Source organism: Octodon degus, unplaced genomic scaffold, assembly GCF_000260255.1.
Source record: "Octodon degus isolate 3935 unplaced genomic scaffold, OctDeg1.0 scaffold00342, whole genome shotgun sequence".
NCBI lineage: Eukaryota > Metazoa > Chordata > Mammalia > Rodentia > Octodontidae > Octodon > Octodon degus.
In genome coordinates this window covers 376,057-399,998 of record NW_004524918.1, presented here as the reverse complement: position 1 = coordinate 399,998, position 23,942 = coordinate 376,057, and the positions used below count along the sequence as shown (strand labels likewise).

At 44.8% G+C, this 23,942-nt stretch overlaps 2 protein-coding genes and 2 pseudogenes across 2 annotated transcripts in view; 3 read left to right on the top strand and 1 right to left on the bottom strand.

The window, feature by feature from the left end:
* Positions 1-539, bottom strand: part of LOC105741212 — a 1,665-nt pseudogene extending 1,126 nt beyond the window's left edge.
* The window catches only part of LOC101590727 (multidrug and toxin extrusion protein 1), a 53,629-nt gene extending 34,968 nt beyond the window's left edge, over positions 1-18,661 (top strand). Inside the window, exons 15-18 of the mRNA XM_012513152.2 lie at positions 1,569-1,663; positions 2,281-2,359; positions 5,468-6,851; positions 18,628-18,661. Coding sequence (XP_012368606.1) covers positions 1,569-1,663; positions 2,281-2,359; positions 5,468-5,703 — 410 coding nt within the window. The 3' untranslated portion in view covers positions 5,704-6,851; positions 18,628-18,661. The remainder of the gene's footprint in view (positions 1-1,568; positions 1,664-2,280; positions 2,360-5,467; positions 6,852-18,627) is intronic.
* LOC101590334 (multidrug and toxin extrusion protein 2) overlaps positions 7,837-23,942 on the top strand; it is a 71,398-nt gene continuing 55,292 nt past the window's right edge. Inside the window, exons 1-8 of the mRNA XM_004647946.2 lie at positions 7,837-8,064; positions 8,179-8,280; positions 15,372-15,440; positions 17,599-17,747; positions 19,046-19,088; positions 19,801-19,845; positions 20,908-21,005; positions 23,363-23,460. Coding sequence (XP_004648003.1) covers positions 7,912-8,064; positions 8,179-8,280; positions 15,372-15,440; positions 17,599-17,747; positions 19,046-19,088; positions 19,801-19,845; positions 20,908-21,005; positions 23,363-23,460 — 757 coding nt within the window. The 5' untranslated portion in view covers positions 7,837-7,911. The remainder of the gene's footprint in view (positions 8,065-8,178; positions 8,281-15,371; positions 15,441-17,598; positions 17,748-19,045; positions 19,089-19,800; positions 19,846-20,907; positions 21,006-23,362; positions 23,461-23,942) is intronic.
* Positions 22,305-22,785, top strand: LOC101581669 (annotated as a pseudogene).

Sequence of the window (23,942 nt, the reverse complement as noted above, 5' to 3'; positions counted from 1 at the left end):
CTGCTCATATTCTTCTTGTGCTTTTTGGCTGGATGTTTTCTTTTTCTTGGGAACAGTGTTAGGACTCACTGCGTTGCTACACCGTTCCTCTGGCTGAGGCAGATGATCCTGGTCTTCACATAAAACTCCATCAGCTCTACACTGTTCTTCAAGAAAAGGCGGACTAACTTTTTCTTCTGACAAAGGCTGGTCGGCTTTTTTTAGTTGCTTCTTGAGTCTTTCCTCTTCAGCTAAATAGAGATGTTTCAAGTGATCTGGGTACTGATCTGAGAATTGGGATTCCTGTGATGTTCTAGTCTTGTTTTCCTTCTGGAGCAACTTCTTGTAATTTTGCTGAATCTTCAATTTTCTCCGAAAGGCAAAGCCTTGTCCCTGGCGAACGCTTCCCGCGAAGGCCTGTGCATGGTTAGGCTGCCAGGTCCTCCGTTTCCGATTCTTATTCTTCAAGCCGACTGAAGAAACCCCTTCACCTCGCGTCCCCAGACCTCTAGTTTGCCACCTCGCCGCCGGGCTCACTGGCGCCATCTTGCATTCACTGCCGGGGCCCATTAGTTCTTTGTTGACAGAATGACCTGTATCACTTGGGTGCTCCACCATGCCTTGGGCAGGTTTACTAGGTAGAATCTGTACAGTATGTACTTTGAGAGCTGTGAGGCTTTTCCTGTCATCCATTCCTACTTGGCCTCTTCTTTGTATGTTCTCTGTGCATTTCTAGGGCCATCACCCTGCCCTGGAGCTTCCAGCAAAATCTGTACTAGGAGCAAGTTAAGGGCAAGCAGGAAGCTCTGGGGGAGGGAACATGATTACCTCTAATGGTTGGTGACTCTTGCTTTAATTTTTAAAAATTTTTTACTGTAATTATTATATGATCACTATGTGTATAAGATGAGAATAGAGTTTTTACATGCATAATTTTAGAATATGAACACTGTTTTCTAAAATGGTTTTCCAGCTGGCAGTGTAGCAGTGGTAGAGCGCCTGCTTAGCTCCGAGGCCGTAGGAGCTTCACTATGAACTTATATAAGCCCTAAGGATTTTTATTTTAATTAATTAATTAACTTGTTTATGTATTTTGGGGAGATTTTTAAAAAGGGTTTTTCTTCTTTTCTTATTTTAGTACATCTACAGTTGATAAACCTGCTAAATAACTAATTTCTAAATCAAAGACTTCTAGTGGAAACATATAAGTTAAAACGGAATAATTTTAGTTTCCTTTTTTGGCATGATTTCTACTTTTTTTTTTTTTTGAAAACTTTGTCCCCTTTTTGAGGAACACAGAACAGCAGTAGTTTTGTCCTGGGAAATTTAATTTCCTTATAGCTATTATTTTTCTTAACATACAAGCATTATAAAACCAAAAGCCAAAACTAACTTCTGAATCTTTGCATGAACATCCTCAGGGAGTGCTAAACCTTCTGGAACTTTCTGCAAACCCAATTTCTGGTCCACCATGCTGCATCTCAGCCATGGAAGCAGATTCTCAGGATGGGCTGCATGAGGGTTGGGGACAATCTCTCTGGGGAGGCTGCTTTCCATGGGGCTGACCTGTTAACTACTTCCATTTCCAGGTCTGTGGTCGGGGATCATCATCTGCACTGTCTCTCAGGCTGTGTGTTTTCTGGCCTTCATTGCTCGGCTCAACTGGAAACAAGCCTGTCAGCAGGTAACTGCTCAGCGCTGCCCTGAAAAGGCTCCTTTCCAGCAAACAAAAGGATCCAGTTCAGTGCTCCCTCTCATTTTGGAAGGCTGTTCCTTTTATGCTGTTTCTCTGCTTGTTTTGTTTGTTTTAACTAGACTTTCAGATGTGGAGAGCTGCATGGCCCAGGCCTCATCTACTGCCCTATGTTGGTTCCATGGATAGAAAAAATACAGGCCTTGGCATTTGTCCCCCCAAAGCCTATTTCAGTCTAGGAAAAATGGGGTACATCAAATCCACCCTAATAATGTTGTGTTTTGCTAAGAGACTGTGTCCTTCCTTCTCTTTATCCTTCCAGGGACAAGGTGAAGTCTGGAAATAGGGAAAGGAGACGAAGGGAGCGGATGCAGAAGGGCAAATCCTAACTGACCCTGGCTGGTCCACTTCCCCTACACTGTACTCTGTCCGTCCAGCCTCACTGACACCATCTCAGTCTTTCTAGAAGGGGATCCCATAGTGACCTAGAGAAATTTCAGCTTTATGTATTAACTAAAGAAAATGACTCAACTTTTCAACTGGGTGGACCACTAACATGTCCTAACTGTCTAACGACTTTCAGACATGCTCTGCCTTTTGCTTTCTAGGCTCAAGTCCATGCCAACTTGAAGGCAAATATGGTTCCCAACGAAAATTCTACTGTCTCTCAAGATCCAGCTCACCCGGGTATGATAAAACTCTCACTTTTGCACAGGCCTGTTTGGATATGACAGGAGGGACCACTGGAGGACACAAGTAGATTGGCTGCATGAGGTCCCACTGAAACAGGGCACTGATGTTTCAGAAACAAATGATTGGGTCAGGTGGCATCCACTTTGTGGGTGATCCTACTTGACATATTAATACCACCATAGATGATTTACAGAGCTGCCATCCTGTTATTCTGGTGTACTTCTGCTGTAAGCATTCCACAAACATTTCTTTTAAAACCTACACTTTAAAATTTTTATATGTACACTTATAAAATTTGAAATATATTAATTGTACATATTTGTGGGGTACAGTGACCTCTTGATGCAGTATACAATGTTCAAGGTTTGGATCAGGGTAATTGGCATACTCACCACCTTATACATTTATAGTTTCTTTGTGTTGGACTGCAGGCATTTTTAATCTGTGGCTATCCTGCACATGGACCATGTCTCAGAAACTGACATTTGCATGTTTGTTTTAATGGGGTTCCTCATTGGGCATCACTGGCTTTAAGCAGATTATTTTTTGAAGCACTGCTTCTAGTGAACATTATACAAATAGGGTTGTGTGTTTTTCTTTCTGTCTATTTAGTAATTCCTTTATGTTCCCAGTTTCTCCAGCAAAGATCCTCACTGAATCTTTTGCTCCTGTAGGGGAGGTAAAAATGGCTTCCCTCCAATGTCCTACATTCTGTAGCTGTACTACCAGTTAAGTTGACACAAGGAAGATTAATAGGAGAAGACCACACTGAATTGTATGTTTAGGCAGGGGAGTCCCACAAAATATGAAACTCAAAGAAGGCTCAGGTAATTCAGACTTCTAGAGCATTCTGAACTACAGAAAGGGAAGGGATGGGAGGTTTCTAGGGCTGATGGCTATATAAGTTATGGGAAGGGGAGGCGAGGAAATGACAGTCAATAACGGTGGTCTTGTTGGGTAGATAAAGTTTCACTGGTGATAACAATCGTCAGGAGCAGCCCTCTTCCTGAGACTGGTGCTTTTACTAATGTGGAGTTCCTTTATAGATGTACATTTCTTTTATAACAGGACAGTTTTCAGAGCCACACTGTCTCTACTTTCTCAGAATGGCCAGTTTGAAACATGTCAAAGAAGGCTGCTTTGGGGTAGCATATTCTCATTACTTTTTGGTCGCATTTTGGGGTGATGTGTTCTGACTCCAACACTCCTCTAGTTCTGGCGAGGCCTGCATCCAAATAGGTGAAAGCCCCAGGTTGACCATCATTGCTTTCCACCCTGTATTCATCTCCACTCACCTCCACCTGGCCTTTATAGATCTTATCCATGCCAAACCTGTTGAGAAGTTCACGGGTCAGCAGCAGGCCACAGCAGTATGCTGCAGCATAATTTGTCAGGCCAATTTTCACACTGTATATTGGTAGTTCATGTGCAGATGCTGCACAGACTATCATATCCCCTTCAATCTGGGCAAAGCAACCTGACAAATCAAGTCTCTGTTAGTTACACAAACTATCATCTTGCATTTAGGTGTGCTGTATTTACTTCTGTCCTGGATCACCAAGCATTCTGAGCACAGTAATCAGTTTTGCCATCTCATCATCTTCTAAACTTCCCTTGGTATCTCTTACAGCAAGCCTCATTCTTTTTTTTTTTTTTTTTTTTCAGAACCGGGGATTGAGCTCAGTCCCTTGTGCTTGCCAGGGAAGCACTTATTCCACTGAGCCATCTCCTCAGCCCAGCCTCATTCTTGACAACTTTAACCAATCCCAGCCTGTGTAATAGAGACCCACTTATTTTCTTTCTGAAATGCTTATTTAGGGACACTGGCTCTTTGAAAATTTTCTTTGTGGGTTTTAATTTGGAATTCACCCTATGTAAGACACAGTTTAACTATCTAGCTTTTGGATAGGCAGCTAGCAAGGGACCAAGGGATGGGGCCTAAGGTGGAGTCAAACTTGTCAGCATTAAAATGGAAACAGCACTTATACCTACATCCAGTTAAAAGCTAATTCGAGCCATACAGGTAATTAAGCTTAAAATTGTAAAAACAAATAGGAAAAAGATAAAAAGTAAAGATAAAGACTCTGACTCCCAGGAAAGAAACTTTTTAGGCAGAACAAACCAAGGTAGCAGTATTTTCCTACTTTTGGGCTGAGGGCTGGTTTCAAAGAATTTAGGGGATGCTGAGTAACTAGTTCTTCTTTGAACTTTACATGACAAAACCTGAGTGTTATTTGTTTTTGAGGGACCCACAGACAGACCTGGCAGATTCGCCTGCTCTGCCCATCCTTAGCTGATTTTGGACAAAGAGCTTACTGAATAAATCCACGTTCAGACCCCTCCCAACTACCTACCTCCAATACACGCTTCCCCTTTAACTACTTGCTTTCTGTCCATGATTTCATTTTTTAACTTAGTGAGACAACAGACTGGGATTGTAAGGTGTTAGCTGTTCTACCCAGAATACCCAAGCTAATAGTGGTTTGTGAAGAAATCTTCACTCAGAGATCATCATACTGGAACACAGTGGGCTTGGCTCCGTTGCTAAGCCAACCAGCACTAGGCACAACAGACTGCAGAAAGACTGCAGAGAAAGGCTGCCGGAGGAGGAGGGAGAGCTCTCAAGATAATGCCCAAAGCGGTGTCTCTCTAAGAAAAAGAAGCAAGGGGCTTTCGTTGGAAACATTTTGTGCATATTCATTGTAGTGAGACTCCTTGTGACATAGTAGTCTGGAGCATGCTCCGTGTGAGATCAAGCCACCCATGTTAAAAAAAGAAGATGTCACTGTCTCCTAAGTGGAGAATTGAGCATTATAATGAGCAAAAGAGTGGTTTCTGTGGTTTGCACTTGAGCACAGTATCTGAAACAAAAAATAATTTGAAGGGACAACAGTCATTTCAGGGGGCACCAGCTCCCCACAAAAAAGGTATAGGAACGTGTACCTACAAGTTCTTACCGAACAAAATTTCTTTTGTTTCCTGTAGCAACTCTTTGCTGAATTACTTTTCTCCTAGCTACTGGTACATTCTATACACTATTTTTATATAGATGAAAAGGCAATTCTTTCAAGCTGCTGACTAAGTTCCATTATCCCTCTACAGTGGGTCCTGAAATTCATGGAGAGATTGTAATGACAGATATAGAAAAGAAAGAGGAGACTCAACTGGAACAACAGAAAGAGGAGACTCAACTGGAACAACCACCTCTGCCGGCCCATACAAAGGACACCAAATTGTCTTGGAAACAGTTGGTGCTGCGGCGAGGGCTCCTGCTCCTTGGGGTCCTTTTAGTCTTGCTTGCGGGGATTTTAGTGAGAGTGTATGTCAAGATTCAGTGATGTGTGTGAGAGGGGCATTCACTTGTCCAGGCCCAAAGAATGGACTTTTAGGGACAATTCTTCATTCTTGCAAGAATGCAGTGCCAACCCATGGAACAGACTGACACACCATGGGTGTTGGAGGAATCCGTGCGCAACAAACCTGAACCCTTCCCCTCCTTACGTGCAGTTCTCTCCTCCTTTCCTCACTGGCTGTCTATTGAAAGTTCAAGTCTGTTTGATAGAAATGTCTTCTTTACCCTGCTCCTTGTTAAGGCAATTTGTGGGTTTCTAAAAGCAAGTGATTAAACTATAGGGAGTAACTTCTTCACTGGTAGTTCTTTTGCAGAGTTAGCATAGAGTTCCATTCTTATTTACCCCTTTTCACTTTTGTTTAGAAACCCTTTCAAATGCATGACTGCAGCAGACCATTTAAAATCTGTTTTACATGAGGCAAGATGCAGGTCAAATGATACAGTAGGGGTTACCTCCCGAGAAGCCCATCAGAAGGTGAAAATATCCTAAATCAGGGCTAGTGGTGTAGCACAGTAGTAGAGCATGTGTTCAGGATGCTGAAGGCCCTCAGTTCAATTCCCAGCGCCACCACCACAACAATAAAAAGGAAGAAAAAAAATTGTTGACAATGCATTTAATACATCTTACCTAGAAAGCATCCTAGTTTAGCAGCTGTACCACAGATTGTCCATTGTCTCCAGGACTGAATCACTGTCCTGGGGTTGTGGCTGTTTGTCTGGCATCCTGAGAGAGGATTGTAGTGCATATTGTTACCCTGGGAAAAGCTCAGGGTACTTTTCAAGTTTGAAGTACATTTTCTACTATGTTTAGCCCTTAAAATTCAGACCATCTTAAGTTAGGGACCACTTGTACTTTTGAGCTTATAGAAAAATAATTCATCGGCTCAGTAACGACAGTTTTCAGCTAATGTAATTCAGCTATGCCTATGGATCTTTAAGAACTGAGTATTCAAAAAAATTTTAATGAAGAAAAAGAACTAAGGTAAATATTATATTTTGGCCCAAGACAGTGTGTGAAAGGTGATGCTAGTGGAATAATCCACCCACCACAGTCCCAACCATGGATCACTGTGTGTCTATGGCCTGCCTATTTCTCATGCTTGCTGTTTTCTAGGACACAAACTTATATACAAAGTGCTTAAGGATTCTTACTGTGTAATTTTAAAAAAATATATTTTACAATATATCTTTCCTTGTGTCGTAGATTATTATTCAACAGGCAAAGGGCATCTGTTAATCTTTCGTTGTCTTCCAGGTCTCAGGCCCTGTTGGCACATAGCTAGACCAAGTCTTGAAGCTTGAGAATCCAAAGGGAAACCACAATACTAGGGGTGCGGGTGGCAGAGGACAGTTTTCATTAAGGGCTTAGTAAGGCTGCTTCTTTCAGCCTTCATAGAGTTAACGGCACACAGCTAATCAGAAAACTTCTCTCTATACTGAGCACACTCAGTGCTAGCTAGAATGGATACATGTCTGGCCGAGGCGTTGGACCTAAAAGAACTAATAATGAACAAAAGCAGAAGTGTTACTACTGTGAGTATAAAAGCAGGTCCCCTACCCCCTGCGCCCCAACCTCCCTCACTGCTGGGGATGGGGCCAGGGCCTGCCACAGGCTCCGCCATTAAGGGCCACTCCTGTCCCCAACTGCTGATTGCTGCTGGGGCCATCACAAGCCATCTCCAACCTTGGTGCTTCCTTAAATTGAACCTCATTTTCCAGGTACCCTGATAAAGCTTTGTACTGAGCACAGGCTCCAGATGGGACTCTGGGGATGCTCCTCCTCAGCTCTTGTTAGGAAGCCCTGGATCCTGGTCTTGGTCCTCCCCACTGAGCACCCCAGCAGCCCGGAGGTTCTCGACCTCTGCCTTCCCCATGGCCCTGTGGGTGTGTGAGGATCCTCTGGCCTCAAACCGCGCAGGTGGGGAGGCCCCCAGGGCAAGGCCTGGGAGGGGGCTTTTGCATCCTGAAGTCTCTCCCCAGAAACCAGGGCAGGCCTCCCGGGCGCCTCCCTCCCACCTCAGGCCCCTCCCAGCCCCCTCCCCCAGGTTCCGCAGGCGGCGGTTGGAACCGGGCGGGTAGAGGAGGGGGTGGGGGGCTGCTCTCAGCGCAACCTGCCGCCTGCTCGTGGGTCCGCCTCCGCCTCCACTGCCTGGGCTTCAGGCCGCTGCCAGTGGAGCCCCCTCTTGGCGCCGGCATGGAGCACCCCGCTCCCGTCGACGTCGTGCCCTCAATGCCCGCCACAGACGAGCGCCCCGAGTCCCCAGAGCGCTCCGGCAGCCTGCGGGGTGCGCTGCCCCCTGACCTGAAGCGGGAGGCGATCGCGCTGGCGGCGCTCGCGGGCCCGGTGGTGAGTGGGGCGACCCGAGGGCGCGACCTGCTCCCGGCACCCCAGCGCGTCCCTAGTACTCCGTCCTCTGAGCGCTGGGCCGGCGTGAATTGTCTTCTTTCTGTCCCCTCGCAGTTCCTCGCGCAGTTGATGATCTTTTGCATTAGTGTCGTCAGTTCCATATTCTGCGGACATCTGGGCAAAGTCGAGCTAGATGCTGTGACACTTGCCACCTCGGTAGGTGGTTTTTTTTTTTTTTTTTCTTTCTTTCTTTCCTTTTCTTTTTCTTTCTTTTTTTTTTTTCAAAATTTTATTGATAAACAGCAATGAGACAGTTTCAAATCAAATCGGAAGTACAGTTTCAACAAATAACACACTGCATATATTCTTCTTAGTGGTCAATTGCTGTACAAGATGCAGACTTGAGATCCTATTTACAAACACCATTAGAACAAATCATTCTATTCATTAAGAGAATGCAACTATGTATCTATCCTAACCACTTTGAATGTACAGATACAAAATGGACATTCATCTGTATACCCCATTTTTTCTAAGTTCCGTTATTGAATATTATAGGTGTGTAAACTCAGCAAAATATTCTAAAAGAGTCCAGTAGCCCATAATAGCATTGGGTCTTCTGTTTAACTGGCAATGTCAGAAATTGTTGACCTGAGTCCCCCAGAGCTCAACATAACAACATGGCTTTACTTCCTATATTTCGTCTTCATACTTTTCTACTGGACCTTTTCTTTTTCTTTTTCTGAGACAAGGACTTGTTAAATTGCACAGGCTACCTTCCAACTCGTGATCCTCCTGCCTCAGCCTCCTGCGTGCTGGAATTACAGGGTTGCCCACACCCATTTAAAATTTCACCTTTTTATTTACACCCATTTAAAATTTCACCTTTTTATTTGACCTGACGACATGGCAAAGCCTCAAAAATTCAGTTGTTTATTTTTATTTTGAGGGGCCTGGGGGTGAACCAAGGGTCCTACGTGCGCTAGGCAAGCCGAGCTGCTTCGCAGGTGCCAAGCCTCAGAATGTAAATTGTATCATGGTTTAAGTGTCATCCTTTGCAGAGCCTTGGCCTGACTTACAGATATACCGGGTCTTTAGAGTTGAAAGGTGGTACTGTCAGTACTTTAAGAAGTGTAGCACTAGTGTGCCTAGCAGCCATCACTAAAAGAAAGTTGCTTCCCGCATCCATTATCAAATCAAGCCAAAGAAACTATTGGTTGATTCACACCATTGGTGAAGGTCTCATTGTTTCATGCTTGTAAAGTCTGGGCTTTTTTGTCCGGATTGATATCATACCTGCTTTGAAGTCTTTCTGGGTCTTCCTTAGTGAGGTAGTGGAAAGCTGTTTCTCTTGCAAGTAATGCAGGTTTTCAAAGACTAGAAAAGACTCCAGCCCCTGCTGGCAGCAGGCGTTTCTTCCCAGGGTCAGGAAATGTCTCTCTGTCCCCTTTGGGGTGCATCCTGAGAGTGCGGGAGCCCCACAGGAGTTTCTCATACAGCTTTGCATTAGAGAAGACCTGGCTATATGGTATCACATTTTATTTATAGGCCTAATACTGTAGTTGGTGAAGGAGTTAGGATGTGACATTTTTGCTTTCTTTGAATATTTAGATTTGGCTTATAGAAAGATAAGCAGGAAGAGGAGCTCTACAACATGGACTGCAGTGTTTCCTGCTGTAAGGACATGCAAAGATGTGTCTGTCCCTGCATGGTGCCTGGCAGTGGAGCCCCAGCCCACGTTGCCTAGTCACCCTTAAGGTGTGAACATGTATGAATGGGTGCGGTCGCAGGCTGGGACGGGGTCTGCCTTCTTTATGGCCCTGCTTCCCAGCAGGAACCCCCAATCCTCATTTCTGGATGCCCACCTGCGTCCTGGTGCTTTCTGTGTGGATGACAGCGCCTTGTGTGGTCAGGAACCTCAGTGTGAGGCTCCTTCCTCCAGACTCAGCCTTGCTCTATGGGCTCTGGCTCAGCCTCCCTCCCTCTCTCCCTGACTACAGGCCCTCCAGATCCCCCTCAGGGCCTGCACTCTGTGTGTGTTCATCCCTCAGTGTGGACCTGCAGTGGATGTCTTCAACTTTACCTTTCCAGTCCCCTTTCCATCTTTTGTCCTTGGAGATCTTTTTTTTTTTTTTTTTTTTTTTGCGGCCTCAGCATAGCTTCAGGGCAGGTCTGGTTTGGCTTGAGGATCTGGGGATTGAACCACAGAATCCTGAGCCTGACTGCTTTGTTTCAGCAGGCACTTAAACAACTGAGCTGATGGGCAGGCCCTCTGGAGCTCTTTAAGTCCCAATACTCTCTCTCTCTTCTTGTCCTGACTTCATAGAGTCATTGGTGCCAGAATCCCCCCATCTTCTCTTACTCCTGCACCCCCACTGCTTCTCTGCCTTATACCCTGGGTCAAACAGGCAGCGCCTGACCTCTCCTGTACTGTTCCATACACCCCCAGAGCTTGTGCTAACCCCACTTCAAGTTCACTTTCCACTGTGCTCTGGAACCTTCCTTTCCCCTCCAGCCCCTTTCCCTTTGTGCATTCCCACTCCGTGATGATATCTTAGAAGCTTTTCATTTTTTAAAGTTGGAGAATAAATCCCTGGTCTCTATTCTGAGCCCTGTCAGCAGCCCTTTTCATTTTCTTATTTTGAGACTGGGTCTTGATGAGCCACTAAATTGCCCAAGCTGGGCTCAAGTTTGTAACCATCCTGCCTCAGCCTCCCAGAGTGCTGGGATTACAGGAGTGAGCCACCTGTTTCTCTCTCTATAAAACATCCCCATCCAGTCTGGTCCTCACCTGGGCTCCTCCAGGCTCCCTTCATCTGTGCTGTTTGCCATAAGGATGATGTTCCGTCTCCACCTTGTTCTCTTTCATTCCAGTCTGATCTGTTGCTCTGTTCTCCCTGCTTTGACAACAGTTGGCAGTGGCCCACTCTTGCCCCCTTGTTGGTACTGGAGGATTCTCCCTCACCTGGTTGCCCTGCGGGTGGTGTTTCAGCCCGATGTTCCCAGCTCTCCTGCGGCCTTTGTGATAGTTGTACTCATTTTCTCTCCCCTCTCCTCGCCCTTCTATTTGAACTGTCCACTGTTTATGTGTGTATCTTCTTCCTTGACCTAGGCTTCCAGCTGAGTTGACACTTGTGGGATGAATCAGGTGGAAGATGCAGGGACTCCTCCAACCCACAGAGTCTGAAACTATTCCCTGGAGTTCAGATGTACTTGCCTCTTATCTTTTTAATTTTAGTGTTTTGCAGTGCTGGGGATGGAACCTAGGGCCTAATACATGCTAGACAAGCACTCTACGTGTGAGAAACACCCCAGAAACCCTCATATATTTTTTCCAGTCTCCATCAGTCAGCATGACCTTTATTTCCCCACGTTCCTTAGAATCCCTCCCCTTTTTCCCTCTGTCCCACTTCACTGTCCCGGGCCACTTTCACCCTTCCTGCTTCACTTCTCAGCTGAGTCCACCCGGCCTTCTAAGGCCAAAGCCCTTTCCTGGGGCCTCAGCCCCATGGCTGCTGGGCTGGGCCCTGCTGTGCTATGTTGATTTTCTCTGTCTCGGGTCTCTTTTCCCTGACTTCATTTTTTGCTCAGTTCAGTTCCTGGCACTGACCTGGCCTGGACAGGGCTGGCCTAAGCATTTCAGAGAGGCGCCTTGCTCAGTGGTGTGGATCTTTGAGTCAGCTCACCCTGAGCATCTTCTGGTTTGTATTTGTCCGATTCTTTGACCCTCCCTTTTATGCTTTTCCATCCTGTAATGTGGTGAGAATTTAAAACTTCATAATTATATATGTACAGAAAACTTTCTGATTCCTGTTCTTTCATTTATTTCACTAAAACTACTTAGAATATATCTGGGGGAAAATTAAATTAAGCTTATAGTGGTGGGTTGTGGCAATTTCTTTCCCTCTTTTTGTTTATCCCCCAAATTATCCAATAAGAGAAAGAGAAGATTTCTTATTTGACAATGTAAAAATAACAAGCCTAGATTGAACAAAATCCCAATTATCTAGAAAGCCTGAACAGGGGACAGAAAGGATGGTACGTACCCAAGGGAGGAAGGACTCTCTGAGATAAGCTCCTGGATGGGGAGCTCCTCCACAAGCCCTGGCAAGGGGGAGGTGACATTTTCCTTTTAATTGGTTGTTAGATTGTAACTAATTGCTGGGAAGACAGTAGGCTTAGCTGCAGGATAGCTTTATTTATGGAAGGGAGTTAGCTTTGAACGATCTTGATATTACGAAAAATTCTTTATAGTGTGAAGTAATTTATAAATGTTTGCTTTCTTTAAGAGAAAGAGCATTCGTTTAAAAAGGCTAGGATCGATATACATTTACATTCTCTTAATGAATAGAGGGATTTGTTCTAATGGTGTTTGTAAGTAGGATATCATGTCTGCATCTTGTATAGCAATTAACCACTAGGAAGAATGTATACAATGGGTTAATTATTGAAACTGTCCTACCAGTTTGGTTTGAAACTGTCTCATTGCTATTTGTTTCTCAATAAATTTATGGAAAAAAGAAAAAAAAAAAAAGAACATTCGTTTAAATTCTACCCCATTCCACAAAGAACTTAAGCTGGTTTACAAAAATATATTCAATAGAGAAGGATAGGAAAATAGCTGGTGGATCGGCCAAAGGAACAGGGATGAAGGGAGCTGGAGCTAGGGGCAGCGTTCCCAACAAGCTCTGCTCTGGGGCAGCGTTCCCAGCAAGCTCTGCTCTGGGGCAGCGTTCCCAGCAAGCTCTGCTCTGGGGCAGCGTTCCCAGCAAGCTCTGCTCTGGGGCATTCTCAGTGTACCTCAGATCTTTCTGTGTACTGAGATAGTGAAATTTCTCCTGTAGCTTCTCAGACAATGGACGCTATGACTGTGTCTTGGACAACTTGCCATGGGAGACATAGTTGCAATTTGTGTCCTATCTTTTATTGTGTTGTCCATGGTAAGGGAGAAATGTGACATCAACTCAGTTTATTGAAACTTGTAACCACCGAAGCAGTGGAGCCCAAAGTTGCTGTGACTTTTGAGTCAGCTGACTGGACCAGGGATAAGATGTGAACTGGAGAGGAATAATGTCCTAAGCCAACCAAAATCAGTAAACTTACCAAAAGTGAAACACAACCAAAAGAAAGCAACAACAAAGTCACCCTCTCCAAAGCCAAAGCAAAACAAAAGAAAAAAAATGGGAAAATTTTCAGAAAATGTCACATATCAATTTTTGCCTTTCTTGGTCAGCTGAGGTACCTCTGGAGGAATTCAGGGTTGTGGTGCAGGTGCTACCTGTCCAGCCCTTATGGTGCCGTGAGTGCTCTGGATCTCATTTAGATTCAGCTTTTACCTCACGAGGTAACTGTCGGGCATTCTCTATAAGACTTGTAAGCTCCTGGGTATGAAAGCTTTGGTTTATCAGATGTCTTAGTTCACTGTCTGTTGCTAAAACAAAATATCCAAGACTGGGTACTTTATAAAAAAATGAGGTTTACTTAGCTCATAGTTCTAGAAGTTCTAGAGCACAGCACCAGCTCCTGCTTGTCTCTGCTGAGGGCCTTCCAGCTACACCACAGCATAGTACACCACAGCCAGAGCACCTGCAAGACAAAGAGAGTAGTCATGTGATGGGTTAGGAAGCAAGAGGGATGCACAAGATCTCACCAGTACTCAAGTCCTACATGAATTCCTTCCAAAGGTGGGGTCCCCAGTGATCTTCTGCAAGGTGCCACTTGTTAAAGAATTACTTTCCAACTGTGATACACTAGGGACCAAGCTTCCATACATGTACCTTTGGGGATCACTTTCAACCTATATTCAGTCTCTAGGACCAGGGTAGTCTTAGTAAGTGGAGTCGATACCACCAGGGGTTACCTTGCTGCTTTGTGTGAGACCTAGGATGGAAGTAGAGATCTTCGGACCTCTGGCTCTGCATTTCTCCTTTTTCTCTGTCCCACAACAGCACTTATGGGCCCTGTCTCACCTGTGCCTTTCTATGTCAGGACACTGGGTAAGGTCTGGTCAAGAGAGTGACCCATTCCTCACTAGAGGACTAGAGCCTGGGGTCTGCAGCCAGGCTCCCCACCTTCAGTTCACTCCATCTGAGTAACCTGGGAAAATACTATAAGCATTTGTGACCCATGTTACCCAAGAAATGGGATTAACAGTCTTACACCATGTACGTGGAAGGCTTAGCAGTCTGCCTGGCACATTAGAAGGCGCTGGCTGTATCCTCAGCCTTGTTATTTTTAAATGCAGAATCCTACTAACAAACACTGCCTAATCTAACTTTATTGTGCAAATGAGTTGACTTGAATAATCTTGACATTATGAAAAATTCTTTATAGTATGAAGGAATTTATAAGTGTTTTTGTTTTACTTTTTTTGGGGGCTGTACTGGGGATTGAACTCAGGACCTTGCACTTGCCAGGCAAGTGCTTATTCTACTGAGCTATTTTCCCAGCCCCTGTTTTACTTTTAAAAACATCATTTATTTATTTATTTTTATTTATTTATTTATTTATTTATTTGGTACAAGGTCTCACTAAACAGCTCATGGTGATCCTCCTGTCTCAGCCTCCCCAGCACTGAGATTACAGGCGTGCTGCACCACTCCTGGGGTTCCAGAGCTGGAGCAGCATGCAGTACTGGGGATCAAACCCAGGTCCTTGCACTTGCCAGGCAGGATCAGACCGCCAAGCTATCTCCTCAGCCCAGTGTTCGTTTTCTTTAAGTGAAAGAACATTTGTTTAAATTCCACCTCATTCCACAAATAACTTAAACTGGTTTACACAAATATATTTAATAGGGAAGGATAAATAATTAGCTGGTGGGATGGGCCAAAGGAACAGGGATGGAGGGAGCTGGAGCCGGGGTTAATGCGTTTAGACATTAACCACAACTTTTATCTTTTCTTCTTTAATTTTTCAAGACAAAATCTCACCACATTGCGCAGGCTGTCCTGGAAGTCCTGGGCTCAAGTGCTGTTTCTTCTGAAGCCTCTTGAGTAGCCGGGACTACCAGCACATACCACAGAGCCTGCTCGAGCTTGCAAATACAGAAATTATAACGTGCAGCATTAAGAAAAGCTAAGTTTTAGGTTTTCCCAGTTGACATAAGTGGCTATGATGCTTTGGCTAAAGGTATTTTTTGTTTAGTAACCAGCGGGGATTCTTGTGGACACCCGTTTGATCTAAAATAAATAGGCTTAAGAATACAGCTGTGAATTGCTCTTTAAAAATGCACTTGTAGAAGTTCCTTGGTGTAAGGGGGTATTTGACACTGACACTGAATGCCACAACTGGCCTGTTGTTTCTTCCAGGTTGTGAACGTTATTGGGATTTCAGTGGGAACCGGCTTGGCCTCTGCTTGTGACACACTGATGTCTCAGGTGAGAAGCACCTTGCTCACACAGCTTTTGGGGGGCAATTACCTTTTACCCTAGAGGCTACCTAAGGAGTTACCAGCTTTTCTTTTGTGTGTTAAATCCAATGCTGCTAATGACAGTAAACTTGAAAGCACAGCTATTGTGGTTTGGGCTTTTGCAAGGGAAATGATACAATATGAGACACATTTTATAAGATTATTTATAATAGTCACCCAAGGAATCATAGACAAAAAGTGCAGGAAACCTGTTCACACACCAGAGAATATAACTGAGGGCCTGGATCCCATGCTAATGTCCTGTATGAGCCCAGCTGAAGACCTAGAGCTCATAACAGCGCCTCCCACAAGTCCAACTGGAGGCCTGGAGCCACGACAATGTCTCATGTAGGCCTCTTTCACTAATCTGCGCTGGGAAGGCCCAAAGGTCAGTGGTGGAAGTTACAAAGTCCATGCCAGCAGGATGAAGGATCTGTGCCAGCAGGCTGAGGGATCTGCACATGGAGCCAGGAAGTGATGCTCAAAGTAAGGACCAGAACTTGCTGGAAAGTATTCCAGTCATCCTCAGCAACAGTGAGGTTCCTGAGCTTCTCCAACAATGAGTAAAGCTGAGTTCCACCAGAAAAGCCAACGCTACAAGCTTCTCCAGGAGACTGAGGCGTGCACCACTTTCCCCTCCAGGGCCTTGAAGTGATGCTCAGGATGAGGACTGGAGCTCCCCCAATGTGAACTGTAGCCATTCTCAGTGACAACAAGGTCTGGAGCTCCTTTGACAAGGAGAGCAGCTGAGCTCATCAGGAAAGCCAGCATGACAAGCTCCTCCAAGAGAACCAACAGTCCCTTACAGCTCCCCAGTAGCGTCAAAACAGCATCCCTAACAGCTTCTACCAGTTCCCAACAGCTTCAATTCTTCTCCATTTCTGCCTGTTATGTGGCCAGCAACAATCCCCAGGTGGGCCTCCCACACCCAGCATCAGGTCTGTTCAGTTCAGCTGGTTATGTTCAGTTCAGATGTTACAAGTTGACCACCAGTTGTTAATCCGCCAGGGCTATGTTAGGTCTGTAACATCAAAAGATAAAATTACAGCACATTTAGTTATAAATTTAACTGGACTTTATTTGCAATTCAACAATGGGGCAGCTGCATTCGACAAAAGAGTGAGTCTGCCCCCAGCAGCCATGGCAGAATGGTGGGTTTTGTAAGGTGGGAACAAAAAGCAAAACAATTGAAAGATAAACTGGTCAACACTGGTTTCCTATAGGTTATTTTCCTAAATAGGTTAAGGCAGACTGGACTTCCGTATTACACAGAGTCAGGTAGTTGAGATCTGTTCCCAGAATAAGCTGGTCCGTTTGAGGGATTGATCTGCTTCTTCAAGTTGGAGTTTGATGATGTGGCATTTAGTAAGAGGGGCTGCATTTTGGTCTGGGCTTGTCTTCTGGGGCTAGTACAGAAGATTAGTCCAGGTCATGGTCTCCCATCCTTTTGCTTACTAGCTCCTGCCCTCTGGGTCTCATCTGCTCAGAGGCTACATTTGCCTTGCTCCTTCCTGTCTTAGCTCCCCTAACCCCTTAGCCCTCTTCTTCATGGTGCAGGGGATGGAATTTAGGGCCTCTTGCAAGGTAGGCAAGAGAACCCGTGAGCCAACCTCAGCCCTCCATAAGCTTCTTGAGAGCATTTGCATTTCCACTGTCAACTCCGCCCCCATCAATGCCTTTTGCATTCATGCAAGGCCTGTCTTCTTCTGGGTCCCCTCCTCACCTCTCTTGAGACATTATCAGGTAAGCACCTGGCTGTCCTTAACCCATGGGACCATCCCTGTACCATAAATATATTAAAAAAATTTTTTTAACTATAAATATCTTGGTTCCTCTGCTTCTGCAAATATCCCTGTCCCTCTAGGACCCCTGTCCCTAAGGCTTCATTCTCTCCCTCGGCTTCTGTACCTGCTAGGTTAAGTGTCAGTTCTGGAGTGTAGGGACCTAGACATCCCAGGATGTGTAGAATGCCTCAGTGGCTACTAGCTCACTGGCTGCTGCTGGCTTTGCAGCTTCCTTGCACTGTCAGTTATGGAACTTTGGCTGCCTGGGCCCCAGGGGTGACTGAAGTACTATGTCCAGGTCTCGGCCTAAACTGTGGGATTCTTTCTGTTTGCTTTCCTAAGTCCTTTGGCGGCAAGAACCTGAAGCGTGTGGGGGTCATTCTTCAGAGAGGAATTCTCATCTTGTTGCTGTGTTGCTTCCCTTGCTGGGCCATCTTCATCAACACTGAGCGCCTCCTCCTGTTCTTAAAACAAGACCCTGAAGTCTCCAGGTCAGCCTCTCCAGTTCAGAATCTTAGGTCAAGAGTAAGTGGCTGGGCTGGATGTGGTGGCACATGCTTGCAATCCCAGCACTCAGGAGGCTGAGGCAGGAGGATCATTGTGAGTTTGAGACCAGTGTGGGCAACAAAGTGAGCTCAAGGCTAACCTGAACTGCATAGTGAGACCCTGTCTCAAAAAGAAAAAGAAAAAGAAAAAAAAAAGAAAGAAAGAAAGAAAGAAAGAAAGAAAGAAAGAAAAATAAGCAAACAAAAAAAAGTAAGAGTCATCTGAGCTGGGGGTGGCTCAGTGGCCTCCGAGCTCTTTCCTCTCTTGGACAGGGCCCTGGCTTCACTCCAGCTTTTCTGTGTTGACATCTTCAGCCAGTTAGCTGGACTGGAGCCCTTTGAAAACTGTGACTATGGGCCCAAGTGCCACAGCTACAGGGACTGCCTGACCTGGAGTGACAAGCAGGACGAAAGTACCGTGTCTTGGCCTTATCTCCCTTTCCTGCCACGCCTCCATTTTGGTGTCCCGCAAACCCAGAATGCTTCCCCCTGACAGAAGTAGAACACTGACCCGAGTTTTACAGATGCCTCTTTAAACCTTCAATTCCAGTGTGGCCTCTGGTATTGTCTCTGTGATAGATCGTCCTTTTTAGTAGGTTCTTGCCCACTGTAAGGTACTCCTGATGCTTTCAAAGGGTTTCTGAATTGTGCTCAAGTTTTATTTCTTTTTACTGTGTTCACTCCACTTTTTAGGCTTAGAACAAGTTGGGAAATGTCATTAGCCTTCCTCTTAGGAAGGAGACAGGATAGGGCCTCAGGTGCCATGGATGTGTGCTGCGGACAACCAGCATTGTGATTCAGTTTCTCCTGTGTAAATCACTTTTAGTTTTAATTAATTAATTAATTAACTAATTATTTTTTGTGGTACTGGGGATCCAACCTGGGACCTTCTGCTTGCCAGGCAGGCACTTTTAAAAAAAATTTATTTAGCACAAGGTCTACAGGATCTCACTACCCAGATTGGACTCCTAGTGATCCTCCTGTTTTCAGCCTCCCAATGGCTGGGATTATAGGCATGTGCTACCACGCCCAGTCTCAGTCCCTCACCAGTGCACCCCGGGGGTGGGTGCCATGTTGTTGGGAATTGAACCCAGCCCCATGTGTCTGTCTAAGCAGGCACTGTAGTCTGCTGAGCTATCTGGCTGGCCCTAATTTTTAAAAATATTCTGTGGGGTCAATTTGAAGATGGGATGGCCAGAAATCATTTTAATATTAACAAAAGACTATTTTGTTATTTATTACAGGATAGCCCAGATTTATGTGATGATTTTCATTCCCGCTCTTCCTGTAAGTGTCAAGGCTGTTGTTGGACATAAAGCAGCTCATTGGTTTGTGTTGCCCACCTTGCTCCTTGTCATTTGTTAATCACGCTGCCCCTCATGCAGAGGTTCAACAGGTGTTTTTGGGACCTGCTGTCCCTGACTTCCTGTACAACTCTTGTGTCCAGCTGCTTAAGTTAAATGCAAGCATTGATGGGAAAATATTTTCTTTCTGATTCCTTATTCCATGGTTACTTTTTTTTTGGTGGTACCAGGGATGAACTCAAGATCTTGCGCTTGCCAGGCAAGTGCTTATTCTACTGAGCTATCTTCCTGGCTCCATGGTTACTTTTGATAGCAAATTAATCAGAACATTTCCAAGGGTATCCTTGGAGCCATTCAGAATATCAAGGCTGTGACTTATGCTTCAACTGTTTAGAATTTGCCTATGTCGTTTTTTCAGGGACTAAATCTTTATGGTGGAAAATTTGGAATAGCAGCCTAGTGTTTGTTTATGTTGAATCTAGTTTTCTAAATTTGAGATTACAGCATCAAGAGGAAATACAGTACAAATTAGAACCAGGACAGGTGTTGCAGCTCAGTGGCAGAGCGCTTTCCTAGCAATTGTGAGGCCCTGGGTTCCAGCCACAACACCACAAAAATACACCGCCACCACCATCACCCCCAGTTAGAACTGAAGTATAAACTTTTGATATTTGCCTTTTTGTTTAATCTTATAGGCAGCATTCCTATTCCAGCTGCAGACAAGATATTTACAAAGTCAGGTATTGGTTCTTTTTGTATTCATACTTCATAATGTTAGAAATGTAAATACTTTAAAGAAATTTACTATGAAAGTAATTCATACTTGTTCCTATCAGAGTTCCTTGTGTGAGAGATACAGGGCCTTGTAGTTGGATATCATCCAGCCCAGGAGAGACACTCATAACAGTCTGTCTGCTTCCTCTTGACTGTCTCTTATGTACTTCTTATCTAAAGGGAAAGGGGTAGGGAAGCACTGTGACCTCAGAACACCAGAGGTAGATGGGAAATCAAGGGAGCAGGCTGAGGCTAGGAGTGGGAGGACAAAGCCATAGGCTGGGTACTCTTCACTGCCCCTTTGCTGTCCATCCCAGACATAAAAACATTGCCCATGAAGCCAGAATAAATGCATTCTGCATTCATAGCAGGCAACTCTCCATTTAAATGATGGGAAGGTATTTCCTCAAGAAAAATGTCTATCTGAGTACCAGAGTGGGCAGTATAAACAAAAGTAGTGGGGACTGGTACCATGAAACAAAGGGGCAGATATTCTCCACACAGCCGCCATGAAGCAGGTATTGCTGGGTCTTTGCACGTGAGACTTCACACTCCCTGAATCCTGGGGAGGAATGGAGTGGCCCCCCTCCCATGCCCCACATCAGTCTTCTTTTACATGGCATGCCAAGGCCTGCTTGCTCTTCAGGTGGTTATTCCCTCTATTCTCTCTGCCACTGCTTTGGAAACTATGACCTACTAGGGCTCGCAGGAGCATTTATAGACTTTTGGTTGACTTGTTGGCAATGTGCACGCAGGTGGGGGAGGATATATGGTTGTTTCTGCTCCTGACTGTTCCAATCTTGTATAACTGCCTGCAGTTGTCACCTGGAAGTAGGGTGTGGTGGTACACGACTGTGGTCACAGCACCTGGGAAGGCTGAGGTAGGAGGATTGCTGGAGCCAAGGAGTGACAATAGTATAAGACCCCATCTTAGGGAAAAAGTTATCTATTTAACTCTGAAAGTTCACTTGACAACTTAGTTGAGTAGCTTTTGAAAATGCTGTTTTCCTGTTTGTTTGGGAATTTAGGGCATCATCATGCCCCAAGTCATTACTGGAATTGCAGCGAATATCATCAATGTGGGCATGAATGTCCTCTTGCTGTACACCCTGGAACTCGGAGTAGTGTAAGTCATGACCTATTCATTCAACAAAAACTTGGGTGTGTGCTGGCTGTAGTCCTAGGGGATAGGATGCTATGGGTGAAGCAATCTGCAGAGGGGATGTTCACAGGCAAACAGGTACCAAGAGGTTGCTTTCCTTACCCAAAGGATGGTTAAAAGCTGGCTGCTGGCTGCTTAACCAAAGGATGGTTAAAAACTGGTCCCATGGCAGGACCAGTTCTTGCCGTTGAAAGGAGGTGAAGGTTAGATGGAAAGAAGGGACAGAGTGTTGGAGGAAGTGATGTGTAAGCTGACAGCTGTGAGTAGAAGCAAAATTAATTGGGAGAAGGGAACAACACGATCCATGAAGGCTGAGGTGGGTGACCCAGGCAGAGGCAGAAGCGGGTGGATGTCGGTAGGGGACTCTCCCAGGCTCTGAATTATAAGATCCTGAGCCAGAGTCTATCTTAAGAAGCTTGAGGAAATGAGAGTCCTACACAGCAAGCAAGCACCATCAATGTGGGCTTCCTTTGGCAGATGTCCTGCAGCTCCTCCCCTCACCTGAGGACACTGTGGCTGCTCGGCTCAGGGCCAGCCTAGCATGCATGATTAGAGAATGGTCATGCCTGCAGTGCAGACCAAGCTCCAGCACTTTTGGAATTCCTAAGGGTAGTGTGCTTCTTTGTAAACAAAAATACATTTAGTGCACCCTGACTAGCACTTTTAAAAAATGAAATATATTCAGAATCGAATAGGATAAAATGAAATGGAATAGAAACATATGTGGAGGGAGCATCAAATATCATGGAGATTTTTTTTTATGAGACTTGTTTCAGGTATGTATGGGTGGTTGTGTATATGCATGTTAATAATTTGGATAGCGATGGAAAAGTTATTTGTTACTGTTAAAAGCCATCACCAAAAAGGTAGCAGAAGATTAGTTTGTAACACATCGTAAAGCATAGGCTGGCAGCTCAGGGCCCTGGGTTTGATACCTAGCACAGTGCAAATAAACAAAAACCAAGCAGCAACACACAGAACCACAATCAGTGAAAGCCCATGTAAAAATCTTTATGGTTGGATGAGGCGCTGGCCAGAGGAAGTTGGAGTCAGCAGGCCAATGAGGACCAGTGCCCGACCATCCCGGCATCCACCTCTCCAGTGAGTGAGCCTCAGAGACTTCTCTTAGAAGCTTCCCTCAGAACTATGGTAGGACAGGTTGGGGGTGGGATAAGATGAGAAAACATAGGAATGGATCAGTAAGTGACAAAATGTGAAGACTGGCCTTTCGGATCCACCATCTGTGGTGGAACCGGCGCCAAGATGCAGATTTTCATGAAAACCCTTACGGGGAGGACCATCACACTCGAGGTTGAACCCTCAGACACTGTAGAAAACGTAAAGGCCAAGCGCCAGGATGAGGAAGGATTTCCCCCTGATCAGCAAAGGCTGATCTGTGCTGGTAAGCAACTGGAAGATGGACGGACCTTGTCTGATTACAACGTTCAAAAGGAGTCTACCCTTCATCTTGTGTTGAGACTCCGTGATGCTGCTAAGAAAAGGAAGAAGGAGTGTCACACTACTCCCAAGAAGAATAAGCAAGAGAGAAACAATGTTAAGCTGGCTGTCCTAAAATACTATCAGGTGGATGAAAATGGCAGAATAAGTCGTCTTCGTGAGAGCCCTTCAGATGAATGTGATGTAGGAGTTTCTACGGCTGGCAACTTTGACAGACATTATTGTGCCAAGTGTTGTCTGACTTACTGCTTCAACAAACCAGAAGACAAGTAATTATGAGTTAATAAAAAACTTCAGGTAACAACAACAAAAAAATGTGAAGACTGGAAAAGAGAGTGAAATGAAAAATAGATGAGAAAGCGGAGCTCCTGGCTCACTGCAACAGCACGGGCATTTTATTTGTGGTGATAAACTGCCACCTATTGGAGATGTCCTGAGCTTACGTTCCAATGACAAACAAGCCTCCTGTGATAATCCTAGAAAATAGAGTGAGGAGGACGTAGGACAGTGTTTTGAGCATAGTAGCTGGTTGATATATCCCTTTTGACTAGTTATATCTGAGCAATCATTTAATGGGTTAGCTAAGACTGTCCACAAGAAATAGTGGGAAATATTTATGTCCTTTTATTTTCCCATTGGTGAATATTAATATTGGTTTCGTTCACAAAAACCAGTCTCAGCGGGAATAAAATAAGTCTTCTATAAATGGGTGCAGTGTTTAAAATATTAAGAGAATGCAGTGAAGGTGCTTCAGATGCGTGTAATAACCAAGTCTACCACTGAGCCAGAGCTTGTCAGGACTGCCTGTTGGCTCATATTAGAGGGGATTTGCTCAGGGGTAATGATGACTTTTTCTCCTTCAGAGGGTCTGCCTGGGCCAACACCACCTCCCAGTTCTTCCTGTCTGCTCTTCTTTTCCTGTACATAAGGCGGAAGAAAATCCACATCAACACCTGGGGAGGTATGGTGACATTGCTTTCTTATGTCATTTGAAATTTAAGAGGGTACCATTTTGGTTTCTAATTTTTTTTTTCCAGAGAGTTGTTTTGTTTTGTTTTTATTTTTTGGTGTTTTTGAGATAGGGTCTCTCTATGTGGTTCAGGTTAGCCTCATGCTCACTTTGTACCCCAGGCTGGCCTTGTACCCAAAGAAGCCTTCTGTCTCAGCCTCCTGAGGGCTGGGATTATAGGTGTGAACCACTGTGCCTGTCCTGTTTTTATCTTTTGGTAAATGTAAAATTTACAGGAAGGATTTCTGCTGGTCTATGGAAAGGAGCAGTTGATGCTTAATTTGTTTTGTCTCCTCTTTTCAATTCTTTTACCTTTTTCTCTTCATAATTTCTTATATATTTCTTCTTGCAATTTTGCCTATGTCTGGTAATATGAACAACTAGTTTGAAGACAACACTATGCAATACAATAAATACTGTGATCTTCTTCTTCT